The sequence below is a fragment of the Alosa alosa genome, chromosome 6 (genome assembly GCF_017589495.1).
Source record: "Alosa alosa isolate M-15738 ecotype Scorff River chromosome 6, AALO_Geno_1.1, whole genome shotgun sequence".
Classification (NCBI taxonomy): domain Eukaryota; kingdom Metazoa; phylum Chordata; class Actinopteri; order Clupeiformes; family Clupeidae; genus Alosa; species Alosa alosa.
The window spans coordinates 3,875,129-3,902,628 of NC_063194.1; the positions used below are offsets into that span (position 1 = coordinate 3,875,129).

The 27,500-nt window shown below is 46.9% G+C and overlaps 1 protein-coding gene and 1 long non-coding RNA gene across 4 annotated transcripts in view; both read left to right on the forward strand.

Annotated features, from left to right (window-relative positions):
- LOC125295642 (dedicator of cytokinesis protein 7-like) overlaps positions 1-16,949 on the forward strand; it is a 51,563-nt gene extending 34,614 nt beyond the window's left edge. For all 3 annotated transcript variants that reach the window (XM_048244990.1, XM_048244991.1, XM_048244992.1), the window contains 21 exons: positions 572-741; positions 1,111-1,259; positions 2,074-2,256; positions 2,763-2,889; positions 3,101-3,182; positions 4,098-4,197; positions 4,537-4,671; positions 4,860-5,012; positions 5,890-6,048; positions 7,378-7,478; positions 8,433-8,625; positions 8,809-8,952; positions 9,504-9,635; positions 9,974-9,988; positions 11,035-11,160; positions 11,683-11,772; positions 12,108-12,344; positions 12,920-13,063; positions 13,380-13,486; positions 14,581-14,760; positions 15,506-16,949. In XM_048244990.1, the coding sequence (XP_048100947.1) occupies positions 572-741; positions 1,111-1,259; positions 2,074-2,256; positions 2,763-2,889; positions 3,101-3,182; positions 4,098-4,197; positions 4,537-4,671; positions 4,860-5,012; positions 5,890-6,048; positions 7,378-7,478; positions 8,433-8,625; positions 8,809-8,952; positions 9,504-9,635; positions 9,974-9,988; positions 11,035-11,160; positions 11,683-11,772; positions 12,108-12,344; positions 12,920-13,063; positions 13,380-13,486; positions 14,581-14,760; positions 15,506-15,548 (2,770 nt within the window). In that variant the 3' untranslated portion in view covers positions 15,549-16,949. The remainder of the gene's footprint in view (positions 1-571; positions 742-1,110; positions 1,260-2,073; positions 2,257-2,762; positions 2,890-3,100; positions 3,183-4,097; positions 4,198-4,536; positions 4,672-4,859; positions 5,013-5,889; positions 6,049-7,377; positions 7,479-8,432; positions 8,626-8,808; positions 8,953-9,503; positions 9,636-9,973; positions 9,989-11,034; positions 11,161-11,682; positions 11,773-12,107; positions 12,345-12,919; positions 13,064-13,379; positions 13,487-14,580; positions 14,761-15,505) is intronic.
- A 1,012-nt stretch (positions 16,950-17,961) lies between these two features.
- Positions 17,962-27,500, forward strand: part of LOC125296473 — a 13,839-nt gene continuing 4,300 nt past the window's right edge. Inside the window, exons 1-2 of the long non-coding RNA XR_007193765.1 lie at positions 17,962-18,045; positions 26,343-26,424. This is a non-coding gene — a long non-coding RNA (uncharacterized LOC125296473). The remainder of the gene's footprint in view (positions 18,046-26,342; positions 26,425-27,500) is intronic.

Genomic DNA, 27,500 nt, shown 5'->3' on the forward strand with positions numbered 1-27,500 from the left:
CCCCCCCAACCACACACACACACACACACACAGACATAACCCCCCACAGACACCCCCTCTCCTATCAGAGTCACTCATGCCGGCACATCTATATAGACATGGTGTCACAGTAATGGAATGCCCACACACATGTGGATGTGTACACAGACATGGCCTCTTCCACACAGCATGAGCCATACAGTACTCTTGGGCAGAGGGCAGAGTGGAGACAGTTTATATGGGGGCGAGAGCACCTGATGACAGAGACACTACATACACACTCCACTCACACACATTCCACAATAGGGCCTCCAACACCGCTACTGTTTTTTTTATTTTTTTTTTTACTCCTTTTCTCCCATACCCTTCTTTCTTTCTTTCTTTCTTTCTTTCTTTCCCATGGTTGATATTTCATGGTGTCCTTTCATTGATTTATTCTTTTCATTTGTTCATTCATCTGTTCATTTAATTCTCTCTGTCTTTCTTTCTTTTCTTTCCCTCCTTTTTTATGATTGTTTTTCATGGCTCTTTCATTCATTTGTTCTTTCTCTCCATCTTTCCTCCTCTCCTGGTCTCTCTCTCTCTCTATCAGGGTGTTCTTCCTGCATAAGAAGGCCATCAGTGCGCTCCACTCTCTGCTGTGCAGCCACGACTCCGACCCGCGCTACACCGACCCGCAGGTGCGCGCCCACGTCGCCCAGCTCTACCTGCCACTCATCCCCATCGTCATGGAGACGCTGGGCCAGCTGCACGACTTCACCGGTGGGTGCGCCGCGCTGATGTGTCAGCTCCCCACTCTCTGCATCTGTTTTACTTAGCGGCTCCTTCAGTCGCTGAAGGAATGAGGTCATTTAGAAAGAAGGTCAGAGTAGCGGTTCCTCTGTAGTGCTGCCAGCAGCATTGCACCATACGTGTCTGATCAGGTCTAGTTGGCAAACAGCGCACCTATGATTCAGCTAATAGCAGGCCTGGTAATGATGTGATGTGGTTTTAACAGTGTTGTGTGCTGACAGAGGCACACGTTTAAAACATGAGAGGCTTTTCATGACTGGTAAGCATTGTGTGTGAAGAGTGTTTTGTGGTGTGTTGACATCCTCTGGTTTGCCTGCTTTCGTCGCACGCATTCCACAGACACCACCCCTACCCGCGTGCGCCACGCCTCGGCGCTCCAGGACGACGGTGACCCAGACGGCAGCACCATCAGTCAGTCTGTCGCCATGGCGATCGCCGGCTCGCCCCTGCCGCACTCCAAAGCAAACCCCTTTGCGCTTCCCTCAACGGTGAGTGGTAGAGCACGGCACAGATTCCTCAGCACAACCCCCAGAGCACTGAAGCTGCCTGTTTGCCATCTTAAGAGAACACACACACACACACACACACACACAGTGGCGGGGTGGTGTTTTCATTCAGTTCCTCTAGTGCCCATTCAAGCATCAAACCTGCTGGAGGAGAGAGAGTGTTAAATAATTCAGGGGTGTCCAAGGGGATGGAGGAGCATAATTATGGCAGTCCTGATGTGCACTCCTTCTGGAACGTTCCATCTTCATGAGAATGAGGTCAGCAGTGCAACGCTCCAACTGGACACTAGGGGAGCAGTCTAAGTTGAAGGCACGGCCCTGCAATAAGTTTGTCTGCCACCAGAGGGCGAAGCTAGTTTCCTGTCTGTTCGGCAATTCCATTGTTAGACCGTAGAGGTGGTGGAAACGTCATCTTCCAGGCAGCGCTGCCACCGTCGACTCAAAGGCACCTACTCCTAACCATAACCCTAACCTTAACCCATGTCTAACCCTAGCGCCTTCCAGGCAGCGCTGTATTTGAAACGTTGGGAGCTTAAAACACCAAGAAACCCCTAGAGGGCTCTGTTGATTAGAGTGGACAGGTCAGTCATCACATAGATACAATGGGCATAAACTCTTTTTTTGTATCACCCTGAAGAAAGCTTAGGATGTCAATAGGCAGTCAAGCAGAGATGTGGTCCACACACTGTGTAGAGGTATAAAAACCATTGTAAGTTAATCCAGGTGATCTCTCCATCGTTTCGTCTGGCCGTTCATCATTTGTTTGTGTGCACTTTTCTCCCCGTGCTGTGGCCAGGCGGGGCGTCAGTGCAGCTGTCTGTCGGCGGAGTGCAGCCGGACGCTGCTGGTGTGCTTCCTGTGGGTGCTGAAGAACGCGGACGCCTCGCTGCTGGAGCGCTACATCTCTGACCTGTCCGTCATCCAGATCAACCGCCTGCTCGACCTGCTCCACCTCTCCGTCTCCTGCTTCGAGTACAAGGTACCGGCGAGTGTGTGCGGACACACACATATACACACACACACACCTCCTGCAGGGGCTGTAGTTGGAAAAGCTCCACAGCTCTCCTGCTTTGCTTTTTATACTTCTCATCTCAGTGCTACTCACTCTATCAGCAAAATCACAAGAGTCTGATTTACACATCAGTTAGTGGTGTGAGAGCACAATGGCTCCTCGGCTCCTCAATAACAAATGGAGGCCCAGTAGATTAAGACAGCAGGAATCCCTTCCCCACACACACACACACACACACACACACTCTCTCACACACACACTCACACACACACACACATAATGTGAATTGTACTGGAGGAGGGAGAATAAGACTGCTAGAATAGTCTTCTGTGGACTGCTCTGCTCTGCTCTGTGTTGAGCTCCACATAGTTTGGAACAGTCTCAGTGTCCTAATAAACAGACTAAATGACAGCTGCCCTGTGTGAGCGGTGTGCTGTGTGCTGTGTGCGGTGTGCTGTGTGCTGTGCTCCCAGGGGAAGAAGGCTCTGGAGAGGATCAACAGCTTGACCTTCAAGAAGTCGCAGGACATGAAGGCTCGCCTGGAGGAGGCCATCCTGGGCACCATCGGGGCCAGACAGGAGATGGTGCGACGCTGCAGAGGTATGTGTGTGTGTGTGTGTGTCTTTGTAGGTCCAGTTGGTTCGCATATCCCTGTGTTGGTCTGCATGTTATAGTGTGTGTGTGTGTGTGTGTTTCCTGTGTGTGTGCCAGCATATTTATGTGTGTGTGTCTCTTGTGTGCCAGCATTTCTAGGTGTGTGTGTTTGCATACAGCTTGTTTAGCCTCTCTGTTTTGCTCTCTGTTTGTGCAGAGAGGAGTCCGTATGGCCAGGAAAATGTCAGATGGAGGAAAAATGTCACTCACTGGAGACAGAACACAGACAGGGTTGACAAGTAAGTCTTTCTTTCTCCCATCCTCACACACACACACACACACACTTTACTCTACTATCACACTATCTCCCTCTTTCTACCTGTCTCTTTTCTCTTTTTGCCCCTATTCCGTCCCCCCTCTCTCTCTCTCTCTCTCTCTCTCTCTCTCTCTCTCTCTCCTCTCTCTCTCTCTCCTCTCTCTCTCTCTCTCTCTCTCCTCTCTCTCTCTCTCTCCTCTCTCTCTCTCTCTCCTCTCTCTCTCTCTCTCTCTCCTCTCTCTCTCTCTCCTCTCTCTCTCTCTCTCTCCTCTCTCTCTCTCTCTCTCCTCTCTCTCTCTCTCCTCTCTCTCTCTCTCTCTCCTCTCTCTCTCTCTCTCTCTCTCCTCTCTCTCTCTCTCCTCTCTCTCTCTCTCTCTCTCTCTCTCTCCTCTCTCTCTCTCTCTCTCTCTCCTCTCTCTCTCTCTCTCTCTCTCTCTCTCCTCTCTCTCTCTCTCTCTCCTCTCTCTCTCTCTCCTCTCTCTCTCTCTCTCTCTCTCCTCTCTCTCTCTCTCTCTCTCCTCTCTCTCTCTCTCTCTCTCTCTCTCTCTCTCTCCTCTCTCTCTCTCTCTCTCTCTCTCCTCTCTCTCTCCGTCCCCCCTTGCTCCTCTCTCTCTCTCTCTCTCTCTCTCTCTCTCTCTCTCTCTCTCTCTCTCTCTCTCTCTCTCTCTCTCTCTCTCTCTCTCTCTCTCTCTGGCTGACACTCCCTCTCTAGTTTACATGTTGGCATCAGTATGATCTGAGTAATGCCAAAGTAAGCCACTGAGGTAATGAATTATAGAACTACATCTCAGTGCCTACTTATGAACAACACATGACTTTGTTTTTGTGTGTGTGTGTCTGTGTGTGTCTGTGTGTGTCTGTGTGTGTGTGTGTGTGTGTGTGTGTTTGTGTCTTCTAGCAGGACCAAAGCAGAGGTGGAACAGGAGTCTCTGGTGGATGGAAACTTGGCCACGGAGGCGTCCCTGATTGTGCTGGACACACTGGAGATCATTGTCAAGGTAAAGCCTCCTTCAGAGCCAATCAATCAGACGCAGACAGTGCCCCCCTCCTACAGCCAGCTGCTAATCCTGACCAGACTGCCCACAGCAAGGCTATATTTTATAACTTATATTAGAACTCGCCGCCTTAAACACACATGGACTAAATGCTGCCTGTGTGATGGGTGTGTGTGTGTGTGTATGATGACTGTCGGGTGTGTGTGTGCATGTGCGATATGTACGTATGATGGGTGTTTGTGAGTCATGTTTGTTTGTGTGTGTGTGTGTGTGTGTGTGTGTGTGTGTGTGTGTGTGTGTGTGTGTGTGTGTGTGTGTGTGTGTGTGTGTGTGTGTTCTCAGACGGTGGTGGCGTCGGAGCTGAAGGAGAGTGTTTTGGGAGGGGTGCTGCGAGTTCTCCTCCACAGCATGGCTGGTAACCAGAGTGCCCTGTTCCTTCAACACTGCTTCACCACGCAGAGAGCGCTCGTCTTCAAGGTGTGTGTGTGTGTGTGTCAGTGTCTGAGAAAATACATGCACAGTCATATATATCAATGACCTTTAGTCCACACTGTATGCAAAATGATGTGGTATTCTTGTGGTGTTCTTGACCATAAACACGTGTGTGTGTGTGTGTGTGTGTGATGGGTGTGTGTGTGTGTGTGTGTGTGTGTGTGTGTGGTCAGTTCCCAGAGATGCTGTTTGAGGAGGACACAGAGCTGTGTGCGGATCTGTGTCTGCGTCTCCTCCGCCACTGCAGCAGCAGTGTGGCCTCTGTACGCAGCCACGCCAGCGCCTCCCTCTACCTGCTCATGAGACAGAACTTTGAGATCGGCAACGTAAGAACACCACACACACATATACACATGTACACACACATACGCATATACTCAGACACACACATATACTGTACACACACACACACACACATATACACATGTACACACACATACGCATATACTCACAGACACACACACACACACATGTACACATGTACACACACATACGCATATACTCATAGACACACACACACACATATACTGTACACACACACACACACACACACACACACACACACACACACATATACACATGTACACACACATACGCATATACTCACAGACACACACACACATATACTTTACACACACACACACATATATATACACATGTACACACACATACGCATATGCTCACAGACACACACACACACATATACTGTACACACACACACACACACACACACACACACACACATATACACATGTACACATGTACACACACATACGCATATACTCACAGACACACACACACACACACACATATACTGTACACACACACACACACACACATATACACTTACACATGTACACACAGATATCCATATACACACACACACACACAGTGCTCTTCTCCACATACTTATGGAAAAGAACACCGACATCTGCCAGATAAATAATACCACTCACACAAACACCTTCAATCAGGTATTATTCTCCTGTCTGCTGCACTCAAGCTCAGAGAATAACTTTCTCTCTTGCGCACACTGGATTAACCAAGTAATGAGCGAGCAGCATACGAGCATCATTATTAGAACAATGGGTCTATGCTATATGTCTTTATACATAAGCTGGTGAAAAATGCACTGCACATTGTATGTTAAATACTGTTAGCTCATATGGGACGTCTTCATCATGTCTCCTTGCTGTGGTGCAGAACTTTGCACGTGTGAAGATGCAGGTGACCATGTCCCTGTCCTCCCTGGTGGGAACGTCGCAGAACTTCAATGAGGAGCACCTGCGACACTCGCTCAAGACCATCCTCACCTACGCAGAGGATGACCTTGAGCTGCGCGACTCGCCGTTCCCTGAGCAGGTGAGTGGACAGGACGCTCCACTGGGTACAGACCATGGGGCTGCAGCGCTGGACGCAGCGTTAGGTCCATCACGAGGCACAGTGCTAATTACAGTGCAGGCCACAGTGAAGAGCCGCTCACGCCAAGAAGGATAACTATATCAGTAACGGCAAAAAAGTACCGTTCTAGCTAATATGAATGATGACGTCCACACATAAACTATAACGTTAGCGATATGAAGAACCATATTGTTGAGGGAACACTTTCAGAGCAATTTTAAGAACAATAGAAAGTTATAAGCCAATCAGAATCCATCAAATTTTAGCTGTCACATTCATCAACACAAGGAGAGACTTTCCTTATCGTATACCGTAAAACTCCAAATAATAGCCCAGGATTTTATTTTCCCAAACTGCAGCGGCTAGTATTAGAGACAGGCGTCTATACAATTTCCTTTACACAAAACTTTTCCTCTGCAAAGATGGAAAATGTTATGGAATTAATAATTTCAAACACACTGAATGTCTACCCTGACTAGGCTATCCGATGACAATTACGGGACATCAATCATTTAGTGTTGAGATAAAATGCAAATAGCAGGAATAGCCAGAACAGATGAAACACGTTTTAATCAAACATAATTTACAAAGACAGTATTACACTGAAAGCTCATATTTTGTCACTAGCAACCTAGCCTATATCGGTCCTCTGTCAAAAACAGTTGCATTATCAGCCCTGACCAAAACCGTTCAGGAATTATTTAAGCTGTTCAGTGTTCTATCGTTACAGTTATCTTCATAGTTTTCTTTCCAGGTGTGAATAGCCCATAATGGAGAGTATAGGCACAGTGGTGTAGAGGCTAGAGTTCTGAGCACTGCAGAGAACACAGTGGTGGTTACAGTGAAATGTCCAGTATAGCAGAGGGCAGTGCACAGCACTGGATACAATAAAGGCTGTAGTCCTGGGCATAGCAGGGGTCCAGTGATGGATGTAGTGGAGCGAGAGGGAGAAACCCACCCTAGTTCACACAGTAGCACCCATATATGGAGAACAGCTCTCCAGCTGCGGCATTCTCAAAAGATCTTAGACGTCAGCCCTAATCTGACGCATCTGATTCTAGTCATCCCATACTTCTGAGGTCTCTGGTGAGCTGAAGGATAGAATGAGGAGCCGGAACCACCTCCTGTCTTTAGAGTCAGGGGTAGGGGCAAAGCCACACACACACACACACATCACCACAGTCTAACGGCTACCAACAAGGCAGCAGATCTGTTTCTAATGATGATAGTGTGTGTGTTTGTGTGTGTTTGTGTGTGTTGTGTGTGCGCGTGTGTGTGCTCGTTCCTCAGGTCCAGGATCTGGTGTTCAACCTCCACATGATTCTCACAGACACGGTGAAGATGAAGGAGCACCAACAGGACCCAGAGATGCTGCTGGACCTCATGTACAGGTGCGGTGGCCATCCAGTCCCATGTGGCTATTGTACTGTACACACCACAGACATAGAGAAGAGACCAATGGGAGACAGACCACTTCAGCTTACTGTATTTCTCACCTACACTTTCCTAATGATTACAGCTCATAATGGCTTTTGTTGTATAATTAATGTGCTAGTTCTTTTAATCAGGCCCCTTGTGTTGCTAATGGGATTGAAATATTAGGTATTAGTACCTAAAATATTATATTCGTACATTGAAATACTGAGTATCAGATCATTTAATCAGAGCGCCCGTGGGTTCCCCCTCCTTAGAAACATGGAACATAATGTGCCTGGATTTGGAAAATCCGTTCTCCATTGTATGGTGTAGACACACAAACACACACACACACACACACGTAAACACATACACTCAGTTGATGAGTAGAGGCTTACAGAGATGATGTTCCTCCATGTGACGCCATGTGATTCCCCTCAAGATGACAATACCTCATAGACAGGACACTGAATTGGCTACTGAATGGTCTGATTAGAGTGAATATGATGGGAAACACATGATGGCCAACGTTCATTAGAAAGAGTCCGGGGCCCTACTTAACATGCTTGGTAAAACCACCTCCTCCACCATCTAAACACAAACACAAAGTCCTCCCCACGTAGAACAAGGATGTATAATCCCAACACTGGCTATACAGTAGATCCCTTATCAAGATCTCTAACACGTACCTGCTATTAGACCAGTGCCTAACAGATTCAAACTATGGTGGATTTTGCTTCATGCTTCATGATAGCCTGTACATGCTTTTGGAATTTTTCCTCTTAGGTAGGTGGTTGGAAGTCAGGATAAACAAGAGTATAGTCACCTCAAGTGTCTTTTGATGATCCTGGGAAATGGCAGAGCCAATAATAGAGAATATTCTGTAGCATCCCCTCAAAACCATGGCTCTGCTCTTTCACTGACCTCAGGATCGCCAAGGGTTACCAGAACTCACCAGACCTGCGTCTGACGTGGCTGCAGAACATGGCAGGGAAGCACTCAGAGAGGGGCAACCACGCGGAGGCAGCCCACTGCCTGGTGCACAGCGCCGCCCTGGTGGCCGAGTACCTCAACATGCTGGAGGACTGCCGCTACCTGCCCATCGGCTGTGTCTCCTTCCAGGTGAGCAGCACCAGCAGTGTGTGTGTGTGTGTACTGTATGTAGGTGTGTCTGCTTGTGTGTGTGTGTGTGTGTGTGTGTGTAGCTTTTGCAATGCAGCTGGTGTTCAGCTCTAGTCTCACACCCATGTGTCTCTCTCTCTGTCTCTCTCTCTCTCTCTCTCTCTCTCTCCTCCCTGAGTGCAGAGCATTTCCTCCAACGTGCTGGAGGAGTCTGCTGTGTCTGATGACATCCTGTCTCCTGAGGAGGAGGGCATCTGCGCTGGGAAATACTTCAGCGAGTCCGGCCTGGTGGGGCTGCTGGAGCAGGCCGCCTCCTCCTTCCACATGGTGAGAGTCACGCCGGTGTGTGTGTGTGTGTGTGTGTGTGTGTGTGTATGGTGAGCCACAGAGTCTGCTTTGAGTTGGCTACTGAAGTGCTGCAAGACAGCAGCTGTGGGTAGTGAGTCAGTCTCTTTCTTTTCTCTTTCTCTTTCTCCATTATTCTCACTCCCTCATTCTCACCATCTCACTCTTCCATTTTCTCCCGCTCTTGTCTCGTGGGAGATGATCAGCAAATTGCTTTTGAAAGTATGTGGCAAAGGGCGTAGTACTCTTGCTGTCATTCTTTTTTTAACAGAGGATGTATGAACTACGACCAGGAAGTGGACTGTTGAAAGTGTTTTAATGGCATGTTTATGCTTTGACAAAAGGCGTGATGGATAAATCTCTATCTCATGTCTTTCTCTGTCTCCCTCTCTGTCTCTCTGTGTCTCTCTCTCTCTCTCTGTCTCTCTCTCTCTCTCTCTCTCTGTCTCTCTCTCTCTCTGTCTCTCTCTCTCCTCTCTCTCTCTCTCTCTCTCTCTCTCTCTCCCCCTCTGGGTGTTCACTCGTTCCCTCAGGCTGCCATGTATGAAGCCATCAACGAGGTCTATAAGATCCTGCTGCCCGTCCACGAGGCCAACCGGGACTTCAAGAAGCTGGCCACTGTCCACGGCAAGCTGCAGGACGCCTTCAACAAAGTTTACAACCAGGTCCGTTCAACTGGGCACTGGGCCCACGGCTGGCATGCATTACTGCATGGATAGCATATGCTTAAATCTCAGTATAGGAAGGGAATAGGAGGCTTTGGTATGAAAGAAGAGATGTATGTGCGAGTAAGAATCCAGCGGATGCGTAGCCTGCCTGCCTGCCTCGCGTCTTTGCTGGAGCATTTTGGATAAGTCTTGCTAAACCTCTGATCCTCTTAGGCCTCCCATAATGTTATTCCATCACATGCTGACATTTCTTTTGATCATCCCTCCCTCTCTCTTTCTCTCCCCACCCGTGTGTGTGTGTGTGTGTGTGTGTGTGTGCGTGCAACCTCCTCCAGAGCTCAGGATGGGAGGTAAGAACTATTCACTTCCACTGAAGCGTTTCAAATTTACGTCAAATAAATGTTATAAGTGTGTGCATGTGTGACGCAGCTTATAAAAGAACAACTGTCTTTCTTTCTTTTTCTTTCTCTCTTTCTTTCTCTCTTTCTGTCTTTCTCTCTTTCTATTTTATTTATGCTCGTCTCCTCTCTCTTGTATTGCCTGTGGGCTCCGGTGTTCTGTCTGGCCCCTGAACGGGTGAGTATAACAAAAGCAAACACATACTCGGGTAATGTTCACACACACTCAGTTTAATGCACACAGCCACTCCGTTACATAAAGGCCATTTAGGAAGAGGGGCTGGAGTGAGTGATGCACCTCCAGGCCCATGAGCTACTCAGCCTCTCACTCAGGGCCTCGCACTGCCTCAGATGCACCCTTCACACACACACACACACACACACACACACACACACACACACGCCTCAAATGCACCCTTCATACACACACACACACACACACACACACACACACACACACGCCTCAAATGCACCCTTCATACACACACACACACACGCCTCAAATGCACCCTTCATAAAGACAGCTCCATCCCGTAACAAGACACACTCTAACGCTGATACACTTATGCACTCACCGACACAGACACACACTCATGCAACCACTCACACTGAGGCATGCAGACCCAGACAAACGAGCAGACACAAAGGCACAGAGGCACACACACACACACACACACACACCCGCAGATACACTCATGCTCATACACACACAAACACGCAGACGCAGACAAATAGATGATAACACACACACTTAAGTGCACTCACTCATTCACACACACACAAACACACACACACACACACACACACATGCAAAGACATGCCCTGATCTGCCCTGAGAGACACTCTCTCACAGAGAGACACATTCACACTTGTCATCCCGCAGTGTTGAGATGTTGATGGCCATAAACAGCCAGCAGTGACATGTTACAGACTGATCCCTCAGTGAGTCCCACCTGAGATGCTCATCTCATCTCTCCCTCTCCCCCCGCAGTGAGCAGAGGATGTTTGGCACCTACTTCCGCGTAGGCTTCTATGGCTGCCGCTTCGGCGACCTGGACGAGCAGGAGTTTGTGTACAAGGAGCCCTCCATCACCAAGCTGGCCGAGATCTCCCACCGTCTGGAGGCACGTGCATCCACACGCCTGGGGGGGTGGTGGGGATGGGGGGTCATCTTTCTACTATCAGGGCTTTTCATGCTGTGATTCACCTGTGTGTGTGTGTGTGTGTGTGTGAGAGAGACAGAGTTACATCAATACATTACGTATTCAGAAAAAGATAAAAGTAAAAATTTCCATCATTATATAAAGAACCTGTTTCTAAAAACAATATATATAGAGAGAGAGAGAGATAAAGGGAAAGAGAGAAAGAGAGAAGAGGGAAAGTTTTTTTTGTCATAGCTTAGTTTCCAGGCACTGTGAATGGCTCTGCAACATGTGTTTTCAGCTGCTGTGGAGAGATGTGGCTGATGAATTATTAAAACACAGTTTTATACACAGTAGTGTAGTGGCTTTCTGGATGCTATCATGCAATTTTAAATGTACATTATGTAAAAGTAGGTTATGCTTGACCATATATGATGGATTGCTGGGTAATGGATCGCAGGTTCTTATATTAATGCTTTGCTATGGCTTCCTGAACTTCTGCAGGAGTTTTATGCAGAGCGCTTTGGGGATGATTTGGTGGAGATCATCAAAGACTCCAGCCCAGTGGACAAAACCAAGCTGGACCCCAATAAGGTGAGATTCCCTTCAGAAAGCAGAGGCAAATAAGTTCACATGGGATGAACCCCCAAAAAAAAAAAAAAAAAAAGAATGTTTGGCCTAAGGCTGGGCACACGCATCTGTCTTGAACAGCATCCAGCAGGAAAGGCCCATGAGCTCTTCCATATGGTGGACTGGAGATTTGAACTTTAATGCACTTTTGTCTCTATTCCCCCGCTCAGTTCTCTTTTATTTATATTACTCTTTAAACAGGGGCTTTCTTCACCAAGATGCCGTCCAGAAACAGTAGCCTAACAGTAGCTTGTGTGTGTGTGTGTGTGTGTGTGTGTGTGTGTGTTTGCATTGAGCAGGCCTACCTCCAGATCACGTACGTGGAGCCCTTCTTCGACACGTACGAGCTGAAAGAGCGGATCACGTACTTCGATAAGAACTACAACCTGCGCACGTTCATGTACTGCACGCCCTTCACGCTGGACGGCCGCGCCCACGGCGACCTGCACGAGCAGTACAAGCGCAAGACCATCCTCACCACCTCCCACGCCTTCCCCTACATCAAGACGCGCATCAACGTCATCCACAAGGAGGAGGTGTGTGTGTGTGTGAGCGTACACAAGTGCTTGTGTGTGTGTGTGTGTGTATGTATGAATGTTTCTGTATCAGCCTCAGCTTGTCTTGCTCTCTTATTCTTTGACTCAGATTACGACATTTTTTGTGTGAAGTGTAGCGACATTTTTTGTGTGTGTGTGCGTGTGAACGGTGATGCGTATGTACATGGGCGGATTATGAATTTTCGGGCCCCTGGGCCCAGATGTATTAAAGGCCCCCCACTAATTGTCGAATATGTGGGAGGGGGGGTTTGGGGGTCCTCCCCCCCCAAAAAATGTATTTGCTGTGATTTCCTGTATTCTGGTGCATTTTGGGGATGGCCAGTACTAAATTCAATCAGACTCATAGCCTACATCCTGATATTGATATTGATATTGAGGCAATGATTCCATGCAAAGGCTTGGGCTTCAGGGCCCCCTGACCCCTTGGGCCCCTGGGCCTGGGCCCGGTAGGCCCGTGCAGTAATCCATCCCTGCGTATGTACCTGTTTGAGATTTGTTTTATTGCATCAGAGTGTTCTCATTCTTCACCTGCACTCTTAAACATCCATGTTCAGATCATTCTGGTGCCCATGGAAGTGGCCATTGAGGACATGCAGAAGAAGACTCAGGAGCTCGCCTTCGCCACTCACCAAGACCCCGCCGACCCCAAGATGCTCCAGATGGTGCTGCAAGGCTGCGTGGGAACCACAGTCAACCAGGTAGGATAACATAGCAGCCACTACCAACCAGGTAGGATAACCCATCAGCCATGGTCAACCAGGTAGGCAAACCTAGCAGTCACTGTTACCCAGGTAGTCTAACCAAAATTCTTTTTAGGCAAGTCCTTCCACTTAGCTGCCATATTGCAACGCTCTCTCTCTCTTCCTCTTTCCCTCACTCTGTCTTCCTCTCGCCCGTCCATCTCTCACTTTTCTTGTCTTTATCTCTCTCTCCCTTACCCTTCTCACCCCCATCACACACACACACACAATAACATGCCCTCTCTGTCTCTCTCCCGTTCTCCCACGTGTGCAGGGTCCTCTGGAGGTGGCTCAGGTCTTCCTCTCTGACATTCCAGACGACCCCAAGCTCTTTCGCCACCACAACAAGCTGCGTCTGTGCTTCAAGGACTTCACCAAGAGGTGACGATCACGCCACACACACACACACACACACACACACACACACACACACACACACACACACACACACACACACACACACACACGCCTCTGGAGACACACACGCCTCTGGAGACTAATCAATCAGATGATCCATTAAGCTGACCCCATAATCCTCCCCAAAGCCAGAGAGGGCTTAGAGAAGCACCGTACATTATAAACAGCTTACTCAGATTCTATCCATCTAATCAGTTAATAGATGGACTACATTACATCTATTTAGTAACAGTGTGACAAACTCTAGTATTTCAATTGGCCTTTCATAATGCCATAGCAAGGTGACTGATTATGAACAGTGCCTTTTAGTGCAGTTAAAGGTGCTAAAAGCGATGCTGGGTAACGTCACTTCTGTTGATGTTTAAACAAAAAAGAGAGCTAGCTCGTTACTTCCTCCCCCTCCCTCCCATGCAATTGAAACTCTCCTAAACGAGCATCTTGTCTGTGATTTGCTATGTTTTTATGGGCTGGTTTGCCCAGGTTGTTTTTGTTGCCGTTTTTGGAGCCTGGGCTGTCCACAGAGATCACATTTTTTTACAGTGTATTCAGGACACAGATAGCTAGCAGTTAGTTAGGTGATGTTTGCAGTAAGTAACTTCACAACTCTCTTAGTAAACAACTCAGACATGCTCAGTAAACAACTCTGTGACACTGATTGTATTGAGTTTGGCCTCTGTAGCTGTTAGTGGTGAAACAAGGTACAAACAACACCAGAACTATGGGGACCAAGTGAACATGCATACTGAAGAAAATACTGAAGAAAACAAAATGTTATAAACAACTCAGCACGACGTCATGGCATGCTCTTGGAATAACCTCACAACCCTCCGTAAACAGCTTGGTTCTCCTGCCTGTGAAACACCTCCATAGCACAGGACAGGTTTATTAATTAACATTTATTCATTTGGCAAACACATTTATCCAAAGCGACTTACTAAGTAGTAGAAGTACTAGTCAAAGTGTGGTAGAGGAGGGAAGAGAGGGGGTAGAGGAGGAAAGAGAGGGAGGAAGAGAGGGAAGAGCATGGTTATTCTGAGTGTGGGCCCTTTCTGTCCCAGGTGTGAGGACGCGCTGAGGAAGAACAAGGCTCTGATTGGGCCGGACCAGAAGGAGTACCACCGTGAGCTGGAGCGCAACTACACCAAGCTACGCGAGGCCCTGGGGCCCCTCATCAACCGCAAGATCCCCCAGCTCTACAGGCCCCTGCCCCTGCCCTCCACACCCACACCCACACAACGGTAAACACACACACACACACACACACACACATACACACACACACACACAACGGTAAACACCCATACCCACACAACGGTAAACACACACACACACACACACACACCTCTAGACTTGCAACTGTTATCACACACTCTCATTCATACACACACCCAATGCACAGACATGTACACATGTGCACACGTGCCATCACACAGTCACACCATTCACTCACTGCCATAGTCATGCTCATCCACACACACATTAATAATACATACTTAACACATATGCATCTTCACATAAACGTAGTGCTACACACACAAACACACACACACAAACACACATGCGAGTCTCTGAGCATACATGCAGCTGTGAAAATAAGGGGTCTGTGTTGTTTTCTGAAACTGTCAGCCCAGCGCTGTTTTTGACTCATCCTTTTCTCTGCATACATCTGCATCTGATATGCAAGTGTTGCATTGCTAATCAAACCCAGCTGACTAGCGTTACCTGCCACACACTCCCACTCATATATATACACACACACGCAGACACACACACACTCACTCTCTTTCTCTCTCTCACACACACACACACACACACACACACACACACACCCCACTCACTCACTCACTCACACACACACACACTCGGGTGCACACACAGACACACACACACACACACACGCAAGCAAACTTAATTCCTGACCAAATATAATTTACAGACACTGTTGCTAATGCTTGTTTTTATGATTTTTGTTTGTTTTGACAGGAATTCCTTGAGCAGGTCCAGCTTTCGGCGGGTGGACTGTTGAGATTTGGACCAAATAGTTTTTTACGAGAGACTAAAGCTCAAGAAATGCTCTGCCTGCTTAGTCCTAGTCAAAACCTGCTCTGCTATCACAGACTCACTCTCTCCCTTAATGTATACATACATACACACACACACACACACACATACACACACACACATTCTAACACTCTTTCTGTCCTTTTCTCCCTCTTCCTCCTCTCTCTCTCTCTGTTATTTCCACCCCTCCCTCACTCATCAGCTTGCTGAGCTATTTTGCTGTTCTCTCTCTGTGCTGTTGGAAAATCATCCACGCTGTTTAATCTGCCTGTGTGTGTGTGTGTGTGTCTCCACTGTAAACACAGTCTCACTCACTCACTCACTCTCTCTCATACACACACACACAAACTCTCTCTCTCTCTCTCTCTCTCTCTCTCTCTCTCTCTCTCTCGCTCTCTGTGCTAGTCTCCAAGGGCCGACAAGCCCTGTGTGCTGGCCAGCAGTTAAGACTGGGAATGACCCCTTTAGCTGAGCGCGGGGGTAATTTTAGGTTTTACTAAATTTGGGAATCCAAACACTCCCCTGCACTTCCTCCTTCCGCTACGCTCTGTGTGTGTTTGGTTAGTGTGTCTGTATGTGGGCACGTGTGTGTGTGTGTGTATGTATGTATGTATGTATGTATGTATGTGTGTATTTTTAGGTTGTGTGTGTGTGTGTGTCTGTTTTCTATACAATTGCTTTTCTGTGTGCAGTGTTTGTGCTGGCACTTCATCACATTGATATATTTAAGGGGTCAGTTTGCCGTCCTTAAATCTTCAGTATCGTAATCTCCCTGTCGTTTCTGGAATAGTGGAATCACTAATCACTGTCAGTCAAAATGTGTCAGACTTTTCACAGCTTGGGACCAAATACTGTACAGATGAATTCACATTTGGATACATATCTTTTGGCATCTTGTAGGAAATACCCCCAAAAGAAGTAAAGTACTCTGCTGAGACAGAGGGGTTTTTGTGTCCATAGATGAAAGATAGCAAGTAAAAACAGAACAATGCCAATTAGACTGGATTCCCCCAAGCACACACACACACACACACACACATACATAAATGTCCACACGGGCCTCTAAGAACTGATATAAATCCACTGGCATGTAAGTAACTGAGCCTCTGTGCATGTACTGAGCCTCCAGCCCTGCCCAGTACTGATGTAATCTTTGTACCTAATACTGTATTTGAACTACTGTATCTATGTACCAGCTTGCACTACTCATATCACTGTTCTGTTCAACTACTGTTTGTCCAGACTACTCAACTGTTCTGTGTAACTAATTATCGTAAGACCGTATGTTATTCAACCAAAACAAAAACAAGCATTTTTTTATTTATTCAAATGTGACTTTGTATTAAACTTCCCTCTTTGGCTTCAACTTTTTTGTTTCATTGTTTGAATTGTTCGTGAACAATACATGTAAGACTTGTAAGTAGAGCATGCTTATGAAAAGTATTGTTACCAAATAAAGAAAACTGTGCTTATTTTAAGCAAAGGTGTTATTGGTAGGTATGATGCAAATGATTACAAGTGTAGCTGTTTTGACAGTTGTCAGTAGAATAAAAAAGACTCCCCCTTTGGGGTTTACATTGGCCCTCCAATCAATAGCATTTAAACATCTGCCACACAAGTATAGTTTTAACTTCAAATGAAAGTGCCCATGTATGTAAAGTGGCTTTGCAGTCACTAATTAACACGCAATTCACATGTGTGTGTAAACCAGATGTTAGCAGCGATAGACTGTATAAATAAGGGTTCAAAATGCGCTTTCTACTTTGCTTTCACGTGCAATTAATTTCCTGACTTGGCGAAATCGCTACCACATGGATAGCGCATGATTTATGGCGTGCGTTTTTTCTTCTGAGTTTAGGATCATTACAACACAGGTAAACGTCTACAATAGCCAGTCTACATAAGACTGGCAAGATTTGAAATGGTCGATCTGTGCGTTAAATGATACAACACTGTCCGCTAGGGGAGACCGTGACGTCATGTTCCGGGAACGGTCCTTAGCCCACCCAATAAAACGTGAATGGAAAAGCATGGGTAGTGAATTTTTACCTGTAATTTTACAGCAGTGATCCATGTCTCAAGTATATTTACGGTAATCGGCTGTATTATGCGTAGCCTACAACCCATACGTGTGCGCTTATGTCTCAATGATTTTAACAGAAGTGGTGTGGCAGTCTCAAAAATACCTTTTACGGTGCAAAACATTCCACCTGTAGACCCACCTGCGTAACTATAGTCAGTGGCATAATGTATGGGTTTTTCCCTCCTGTCTGGCGCAGGTTTATGCTCTGTATCGTTTCTCCTTGAGCAATACGCTGAAATTAGCGGTCCAGAAATGGCTCTGGCCCTTTAAATGAAGAGGGAGGGGGTGTGGGGGTCTTACTCATGGCTTGGCTGCGGTGTTTTTGTCTCGCTGTCAGTGAGAGCTGCTGGCCTTTGATATCAGGAGGGACTGCGAGGTGGTAAGTCAAATACAATCATTTTATATAAACAACCACAGTTTTACGTCCCCGAATTCGTGGGAGAGCTCACACCTGTATGGGGTTTTGCATCTGAGAGATTTTTGTGGCGGCGCGTCTCTCCATTGTCTTTCGGCCGAGTTTTGAAGTAACGGGATGCTAAGTGAGGAATTGTACTTTTATCGCAGTGGTTGGCTAATTGCAATGTAACCCTCACAAAACTGTTTGCACTATGATCCAATTCGCACTAGTAATTTGGGCCTTGTGGGTAGCTGTAGGCTACTCAGCATCTCTCCAGGAAAAAAACGCGGCTCCGGGGAGCGCACACAAGGTTCTCCATAATGAAGCGCATGGTTTGCCCCGAGAATGAAGGAGACCGTTTCAGTGTTTTACCATTTAATTATGGAAAATCTCGACGCATTTGCCAACTATTTTATCATTCGAGATGTTAAATGAAATGAACGGATACTTAAAGGAAACTTGTTCTCGATAGGAGAGATCTTACGGCTAAGCTACTTCTCAGTGTAGGAGCCAGACCATTGTCGGAGCGAGGGGTCAATTAAAAGCTTTATCATTAATGGTAGGGATCTGTGCTGAATAATGATCTGACCAGAAGCAAGTCTTGTTTGTTTGTTTGGGTTAGTGCTTCGACAGTGACAGTACGTGTGGTAAATTCTTCATTAAATAAAATCCCGTGATTACTCTGACTCAAGGGAGAGGGTGGGTCAGCTCTTTGGCGGAGTTTTCATGACTTCCAGATGTTCCTCTGATTGCTGCGCTGCACACAGGCTACTCACTCGTCCATCCATCCTGTGATGGCCGAGAAAGTGCGATGTGGCCAATATCACGTGTATGTTTGAATCGTTATATTTTCTTTTCTATGAAATACCAGTTCGACCGAGGCTGTGTTAAACTCGAAGTTTCATTGTATGCTTAGGATAGGCCTACGTACAATTCCAGTCAGTGTGGACTAACTTATCCTAAGATTAACGTGTTTTTTTTTGTTGTTTTTTTTGTTTTGTTTTTTTTTTTGTAAAGGGGCATCGATTACTGTGAAGTTTGGAAAGTGCATGTGAAGATGTATAACAGTATTCAACCCCAGTTATGCACCTCCACAGATTGCATAGGTGATGCCTCAGGTCATATTGCCTATTGTGTAGGCAATTTAAAATGACTACCAATGACTTGTTTACAACTTATATTACACGTTCAGATGCTTAGTGGGAGTTGCCCTATTACTCCTGCCAGGAGCAGCGGGTATGGTATGCGTCAGTCTCACGGCTCCACATTCCCAATTTCAGCGTTTGGAACATGGGGAGCGAACGGGAGTGGGATTCCAAATGTTGGAATGCAAGGTTATAAACCGCATTTGTATGGTGGGCCACACGCTGGGCATTTTAATGGTTTTAGCCCGGCTAATGGAATTATGCCAAGAACCAGACGAAGCTGTGTAATTGTATTGATTTATTAGAATTTGCGTACTGTGAGCCTTTGAGCTGGTGTAGCCAGCCAATTGAATATACCCCAAGTTACCCCTGGTCATAGCCTATATGTTGAGGTGACATTAGCATCCAAGTTGTAACTTTGAGGAATTCAGATTTGGGGGCAAAGTGCCCCTTTAATGTTAATCATTGGTAAGTTCTTCAAATAGTCCTCAGTTTGACCACAGTGGGTTATCCTTGACAGTGCACCAATGTACAGTCCCCTCATTGTCACCCAGCACAGTAACCAAATATGATCAAAGGCACACTGTTGGGTAATTTAATCTGACCCTCTCTTTAGGCCTGGAGGCCAAACAAACCACAACAGCAGGTTGAAAGTCATGAAGTTAACCCTAACATCCCCATCATCACTGGTCTCATAACAACTAAATGGGGAAAGACCCTGAGCAGCTGTTGTTTTTTGAAGACATATGCTCTGTGGGGGGAAAAAAAACAGAATTTGAACTCTGTAAATCTAATTTGTGTCACCCCCACCAAAGACCCCAGTGTTAATCCAGACTCCAGTCTTTAATCCAGTTTAGACTTAAACCTAGACGAGCAGCTTTGATCTAGATGATGTTCTCCCTCATGTGAAGGCTGGTCCCCTCTGTGCTCCATCTGTGCTGACGGAGGGGTGTGTGCTCTTGGCTTCTCCCCATGTTTGTGGAAATATTTTGATGTGGATTTTAGCACTGGGGGAAACGAACATGAAATAGGAATTTACCCTTTGATATATAGCCTCTGTGATGTTATACATTGTTAGCTTGAAGAGGCTATAGACTGAAGGGATATAAATCAAAGGCAACTGGGCTGTTTTCTCTCAAAGAGGAAACTGGACACATTTTTATCATTGTGTCGACTATCACTTGCTAAATTCTCAAGAATGTTTTGGAATAAGTCCTGGACTGGGATGGGTGATAAATGTCCTTGTGCCCTTCCCCTGGATAGCACTTTCACCCTTCCCATAGTTCTCTCCCAGACGCTGTCTCTCCCTTCCTTTCCCTCTGCCCAGATGCCTCGCACATAGCCGGCTCTAACCACCATTCCACATTTGTCCAGTGTCCACACTCTTGATTTCAACACCACACGGTTGACCTTATCACATCAGCGCAACTCTATACAGATCACTCCAGCGTCAAGGCACCAGAGTCTGGTCTGTGTCATAGTCTAGCCCCAAACCACCCCAAACCTACCACTGTTTTTTCCACAGCTTCTTTCCCACTCCTTGCCTGTGCGCTGCAGAGCCACTGTAGCTCTTTGTCTCCAAACGCGGCCCCTCGGAGCCGGTCGACATTAAAAGCCCCTTCTCATTTTTTAATCCCCTTTTTCTATTTTTTGGCCTTCCTGTCTCGCAGCCCCACCTCGCCGGAGCTTCCTGTTGGAATTTAGCACAATGACCTTCGGCGAGGCGGTGGCGACGGCTCCGATATTGTGTTCGTCTGACTCCTGTTACCACGGTAATGTGAGCGCGCGGGCGGCCGAGGGCCCCTCCCTGGGTTGGGCCCTGTTGGCCTGTGCCTCCGCCACTTCAGCAAAAAAAAAAAAAAAACATGGCGTCTGTTTCTCCATACTGCACTCCGCTCACTCTAACACTGATGTCTAAAACAGCTCTATGGGTTCCAGGCCTATGAAGCTCAGAGAGGAGTGTCTGTCTGTCTGAGTTGTTTTTCCCTCTCAGCATTGGTCATGGCCAGGCAGCACTGCTGCCATCGCCTTCCCCCTGTCTTTCCATTAGCCCTCCAGGAGCTGTAATGGCCGTAGCCCTGACGGCTGTAACGTGAGTCACACTGTCCGCCAGAGGAACAGTTCAGAGAAAAAAAAACCTCGGAGCGCACTCCTAGATGAGGGGAGCGTGAATGGTGTTCAGGGCCCTCCAGAAAGTCCCCTGCATGTGTGTGTGTGTGTGTGTGTGTGTGTGTGTTTCAGAGAGTCACAGTCACCCATCCGTTACGGCCCTAGCTGAATGAACTTTTCTGTTATGGCCACAGTGAGAGTCTGAGGGACCACCAACAGCCCTGAACAGACTCGACCCCTCCTCTTACAGTGAGGCTCTGATAGGCATGCCAGATATCAGCAGATCCACCTCCCCAAATCAATACGATCAATTGAACGAACGCTGGAAACGTGTGTAACGCTTTGGCAAGACCATCAACTGGATTTCATAAGTCTTGTGACCACAGTGACCACACACAGAACAAGTTAATTCAATGTCTTGTCCCACTGTTGATCTTTATTATGTGTAATGAGACACATTGCCCTCTAAACACGAGCATTATTGTTTAAAGTCTGCTTATTTGGTTGGGCTTCCAGCCCATTTTGGAAGTTGTTTGTTTTTTAATGGGCTCTTCCAGAGTGTTCCGACAGATCCCCATAGCAGTCGTTACAGCACAATCATGATTAGTACATTTTCCATACATTACTCATGTGCAATTTGCTGTTCCGCAATTAGTCCGAGGAATGGCCAATCCCTGCCGTTTCCAGAGGTACTGGTATGTCTTCCCAGGACTAGATACAGCCTCTGTTTTCTGTTGTTTGTCTGATGCGTCTCTTTTTTTCACCCGGCGAGTCTGTGGAATGCATGGCCTATGATGGTAATCTTTAAGGAGGAACCCTTTTAATCTACTAGCAGAGGTCTGTTGTTAGATCATTATTCTCCCCTCAGCCCTGATCTCCAGACTAACTTCATTTGAGCCCCTATTAAGCTCCCATTTGCCTACCTTGCAGAGTGTGGCCAAATAAGGTATAGCAAATGGCATGTACAGTGGGCCCCGGCTGGCGCTTTCCAAATCTGAGTGCAGCATTTCTGCTCGTGTGCTTTTCTCTTTTTTTCTAATCGGGAAGTTTCCATCAAGTCTCTCCATCTCTGTTTACCCTTTTATTTCATTTCTCTTCTCCCTCTCCCTTTTTGTCTTTCTCTCTCTCTCCCTCTCTTTCTCTCTCTCTCTCTCTCTCTCTCTCTCTCCTTCTCTTTCATTATCCCGGGCATTCTTTCTCTCAGCTCTGCTCTTTCTCTCTGTTCACACCATTCCTCCATTCCTTTCTTCTGCCTCTCCTGTTCCCTGTGTCTCCCTCTTTCTCCCCACCATGTGTCTCTTTCTGAGTGAGCAGGAAGTGAACGGGTTGTTTCTGGATCCAGAGGGACTCTGAGCTCCTTTTCCTGTAACCCTTTCTTGCCTGCCACCCCCACACACATAAGGTCCCACTGACATTTACCCCTTACACCTCAGCTGATAACAGAGCAGCAGAAAACGCTGGTGAAAGTTTGGTGTGGCTCTGTTGTTCTGGGGTATGTGAGGTAGATGTTGAGTTATCAAAACATATCAAAATATCCAACGTTTCTTAAAGGCTCTATGTAAAGTTGATCATTGCCTTTTTTATTTTTCCAGAGAGGTGTTTGTGATAGTTGAGATGTTGTGTTTTTGCAGAACGTCCTGTCAAGAAATGAGAACCTACACTAGCCTAAAACATGCTGGCCCTATTGGCCTACAACAAAACGATTAGGGCAACATTATTTTACATTCTACATTCCCTGGGAGGTTTCTCGTTTAGGCTATCAATAGAAACAGAGAAGGAAAGAGAAAGGAGCCACCTGAGGGATAGGTACATAGGCTACATGGTGTGGTTGAAAAAATATTTGAATTGGAAAAGCCATGTCCTACGTGTTATAATTTAAAATGTAATCCCTTAAATCTATAAGTGTAACTATATTCTGATAACCACCGTTTAAATTGTAACTGTATTTAAACAGTTACTCAAATTTTGTATTCTAAATACGAAATCCGGAATAGCCTACATGTATTCAGTTACTTACCCACACTGAATACAAATGCCTACAGTATACATCCACAAATGTTCCTAGATCCTCTGTGTTTTTGTTATAGTGGTTAGTGTATATGCTTTTTCTCGTACACTAAAATTACATTTGGTCAGATTTCAATGAAGTGCATTCCACACAACCATACTACTAGGAATACGCATACAAACATCTAGATGTTGCCGTAGATGTTGTTGTATGTCCTAATGTTGCACAGTGCTTACATTGATATTGACATTGACATTGATGTGCTTAGGGATGTAACGATTACCGGTATAATGGTAAACCACGATAAAAATGTTGACGATAACAATTACCGTTTTCATTTCAAATATCATGATTATTACGGATGATTACCATGGTGTGGAAACCGTGTGTTTAATCCTTCCCAGCTTATCCAAGCCTGCTTTTGACATACAGTAGGCCTTGTACAATGAAACAAAACTGGTACCCTACTGATTCTGTTATCTACTTGATGGATTTAATGTGGCACAAAGCCAATTAAACATGACCAAGGAAAAAGTGAACGGGAACAGACACAATGCCACGGTAACGTTATGCTATGAATTAAGAATGCTCAGCTCAGCCAGGTTTGTTTGTGCAGTCAGGATGTAGGCGTATGAATGTGAATGAAAATATGCCCTTCTCCAGTAGCAATAGGCCACCTTAAAATGCACCAGAGTAAAAGAATCACATCTACTCAGTAACAATTTTTTTACCCTCCCTCAGCACCCCCTCTATGAGCACCCCCAGATGAAAATGTGTTCCAGCGTCCCTGGTTAAATGTTGCACTTTTAATAAGGTTTTGCCTATATTTTGTAATAGTACAAAAGTTACACTTTTTGAAACTATTTCAGCCTGTGTAGGCCTATTAGTCCTTTCTGAACATATTGAACACACTTTTAAAAATATCAAGATAATACCGAAAACCGTGATAATTTTGGTCACTATAACCGTGAGGTTAAATTTTCATATCGTTACATCCCTACATGTGCTATTTGTTGACAGATAGCGCCAATTCTGTTGTGATGCACAGGACAAGTTGTTCAGAGGAAAGCAACTTGTCTCGTCACACATTCTAGGTTATATCAAGCTGTGTATTGTGGTGCAGATTATGTAATCGTAGGATATGGAAGGACACATGGCTCTGCTGTCCTCCATTTTCACTGGCTTTGTCACGTATGCTCCCACCAGCTCTGTGTGTGTGTGTGTGTGTGTGTGTGTGTGTGTGTTTCTGAAGGAATATGACTCCACTGAAAGGGCTTGATAGCCATTACGTGTGTTTTTAGGCACAGTTTCCATCTCTCTCTCTCTCTCTCTCACACACACGCACACACACTCTTTCTCTCTTTCTTTTCTCACTCTCTCCCACCCTCTCCCAATTTCTCTCTTTACCATTTTCTCTCTCTCTCTCTCTCCCCCTCTGTTTGCCCCTCCCATCCCTGTATTAGAACCAGCTGTGGACTTGGGCCTGAATGAATGACTCTTTGTGATTTGGCTGCTATCATTCCTCAAGGCTCTGTTGCGGACTCCCTCTCTCCAGATACAGCCATGACAAAAGTGTGGAACAATGCAACTTAATGTTCCCCCTCCACGGAGCCCACATCCATATTGAAAGGCATGGGAGTGTTACTGAGGCATTGAGTTAGCCTTGTTAAATCTCTCCTTTTCGATTGGCTGGAGCACAGTTCTCAGGGACTGTAAACATATGGCATCTGGATGAGAGTGAGTGGGGATACTGTTTCAGGATCAGACGATAAGACGATTTCAGTTTGTCTTAGGCAAGGAGTTGTAAAAGTCCGGCTTCAGAAAGTAAAAGTCCTACCACATATTTGTTCCAACCATTGACTAACCCAGCAGATTCTAATTAGCGCAACTCCTCAGCCAGGTAGATTAGCTAATTAGTAGTGCAATCATCTGTTTTAGGTGCACAGGTAGAACAAATACACGGTAGGAGTTTTACTTTCTGAAGTAAGGAGGACAGAGTGGAGCAGAGTGGTGGTGGTGGTGGTGGTGGTGGTGGTGGTGGTGGTGGTGGGGGAAGTCTGACTGGAGATCAGCACAGCTGCTTCGTGGCGCAATGCGACGCGGCTCCGCTCTGCTTGTGTGAAACCCCAGCCCAGATGTTGGGGGAGCTGGGAGTCGCCGCGAGGCGGGAGCCAAGCTGCCGTCGTCACAGCGCAAAATGTCACGTTGTTGGCTGGGCCGTGGTGGGTCACACGCATTCCTCGCCGGCGAGGCCAGGTCTCAGGGAGGCGAAGGCGTACGGGAATGACTAACCCGTTATTGTGTGTGGAAGGAATGAAACAGACTTGGGTACAGTGAGATGCTTCTAGAAGGGTTGGGCTGTTCCCACAGCAAAGAAAGAGAGAGAGAAAGAAAAGGAGAGAGAGGAGAGGGAGCAGGAGGAAAGAGCGAGAGAGAGAGAGTGGGGGGGGGCATGGGATAGAGGGAAGGACAGTGAGAGAGTGAGTAGGGGAGAGAGGGAGAGGGGTGTGTCTGCGTTTGGGATCCAGGAGGTTGAGTCATGAAGTCATAAAAACAGAAAACATTGCACAACATCATGGCTGGGAGGCTCCCTGGTGCAGAGCTCATTTGTGGAGCAGCGTGTTGTTGTGGGTATTTCTCTGGGAGGGGGCGTGTAGGGCGTGTGGGGAGCGTTCCAAAGCTGGCGACAGGGTCGCTGTAGGGATGAAGCCTTGTGTTCCTCACCAGGGAGGTGTGAGTTCGCTCATAAATCACCCATCGGTCTCTCCTCGTCGTCTCATCGCCTCCACTCCGGGGAGACCAGCGCCACTGGGAAGCGATGTCCTGATATCTTGGGGCGCGCCTCGAATGTTGTCAAACTGGAACGTGTCTATATCCTCTCCTCATGGCTTTTTATAAAGATAATGATGTGTCCAGATATAATTGAAGCTCTCGCCTCTCTCTCTCTCTCTCTCTCTCTCTCTCTCTCTCTCTCTCTCTCTCTTCTCTCTGTTGTGTGTCCTGTGATCTATCCCTAGGGAGTAGGAGAAACAGAGTCGCAGAAATAGAAGAAGCCTGGAGAGGAGAGACAGGGGGAGGAGAGACCTTCCCGGCAGTGCTGTGAGTACATGGATGTAAACAGAGCACACACACACACACACACACACACACACACACACACACACACACACACACACACACACCATCCCTCCCCTCTCATTTACAATAAATCACCTTCACACCCACCTACCCTCCTCCTGCCCCTCCACCCCTAGGTAAATATGTGCCACAAATGGCAGCGCTGCTCTATCCCAGCCCTGGGGAAGAGTGAATGCAGGCTGGGCTGGGCTGGACCGAGCTCCATGATAAGCAGGCCTCAGCCCTGGGCCCCGGGGCCCTGAATTAGAGAGAGATAGAGCGATGGGGTGAGGTGAGTGGCGGAAGGATGTGTTTGGAGAAAGCCCAGCTGGAGGACGTTCACTTGGGACTTCCAGCCTCCTCGTGCACTTCGCTGAAGTGTCCTCATAAGTACACACCTTACCTCACCTGCCATGTCGTTTGGAATGTGTGTAGTTGGGGCTTTGTGTAATTAGAGACTGGTGATAAGCCTCTAGACTCTAGCATAGAGTGCATATTTTTAACCACGCATGCATAACAACAATGTGAGAAATGTAACTGTGTCATTCATACCTAGTTATGTTTATGCTTTGGGGCCGCATATTTTCACACATAGACCTTTTCAGCTGTATAGTAGGTGTCTTGTGCACTGGTAAGTCACCATATGGTCGGAGTCCTTTGAAACGAGACAGCCAGATGACACACACATGGTGCACCTACTTGTCCCAAACTGTTTTTGTTGTCTTGACGGATGATCTCAGAGGTATTATGTTTCAGCCAGAGGACTTGACGTCTTTACCCACCCTACCCCCAACTCACCACAACACCCCCAACCCCCACTCTTCCAAGTCCTGGATTTCTAATCTTAATAGTCTGTGCGGCTGGCTGAGCTAGGTGGGGGGCCGCCCCAGAGGCAGCAGGCAATGGCAACTTCCGCTGGTTTGGAATGTGTGTGTGTGAGTGAGTGTGTGTGTGTGTTTGAGGGTGGGGTGGGGTGGGGGGGCGCAGCACACACCCGTCTGAGGGCAAACATGCGCATTCCTCCTCCCAGCGGAGACCTGACACTGGGCTGCGTGAGG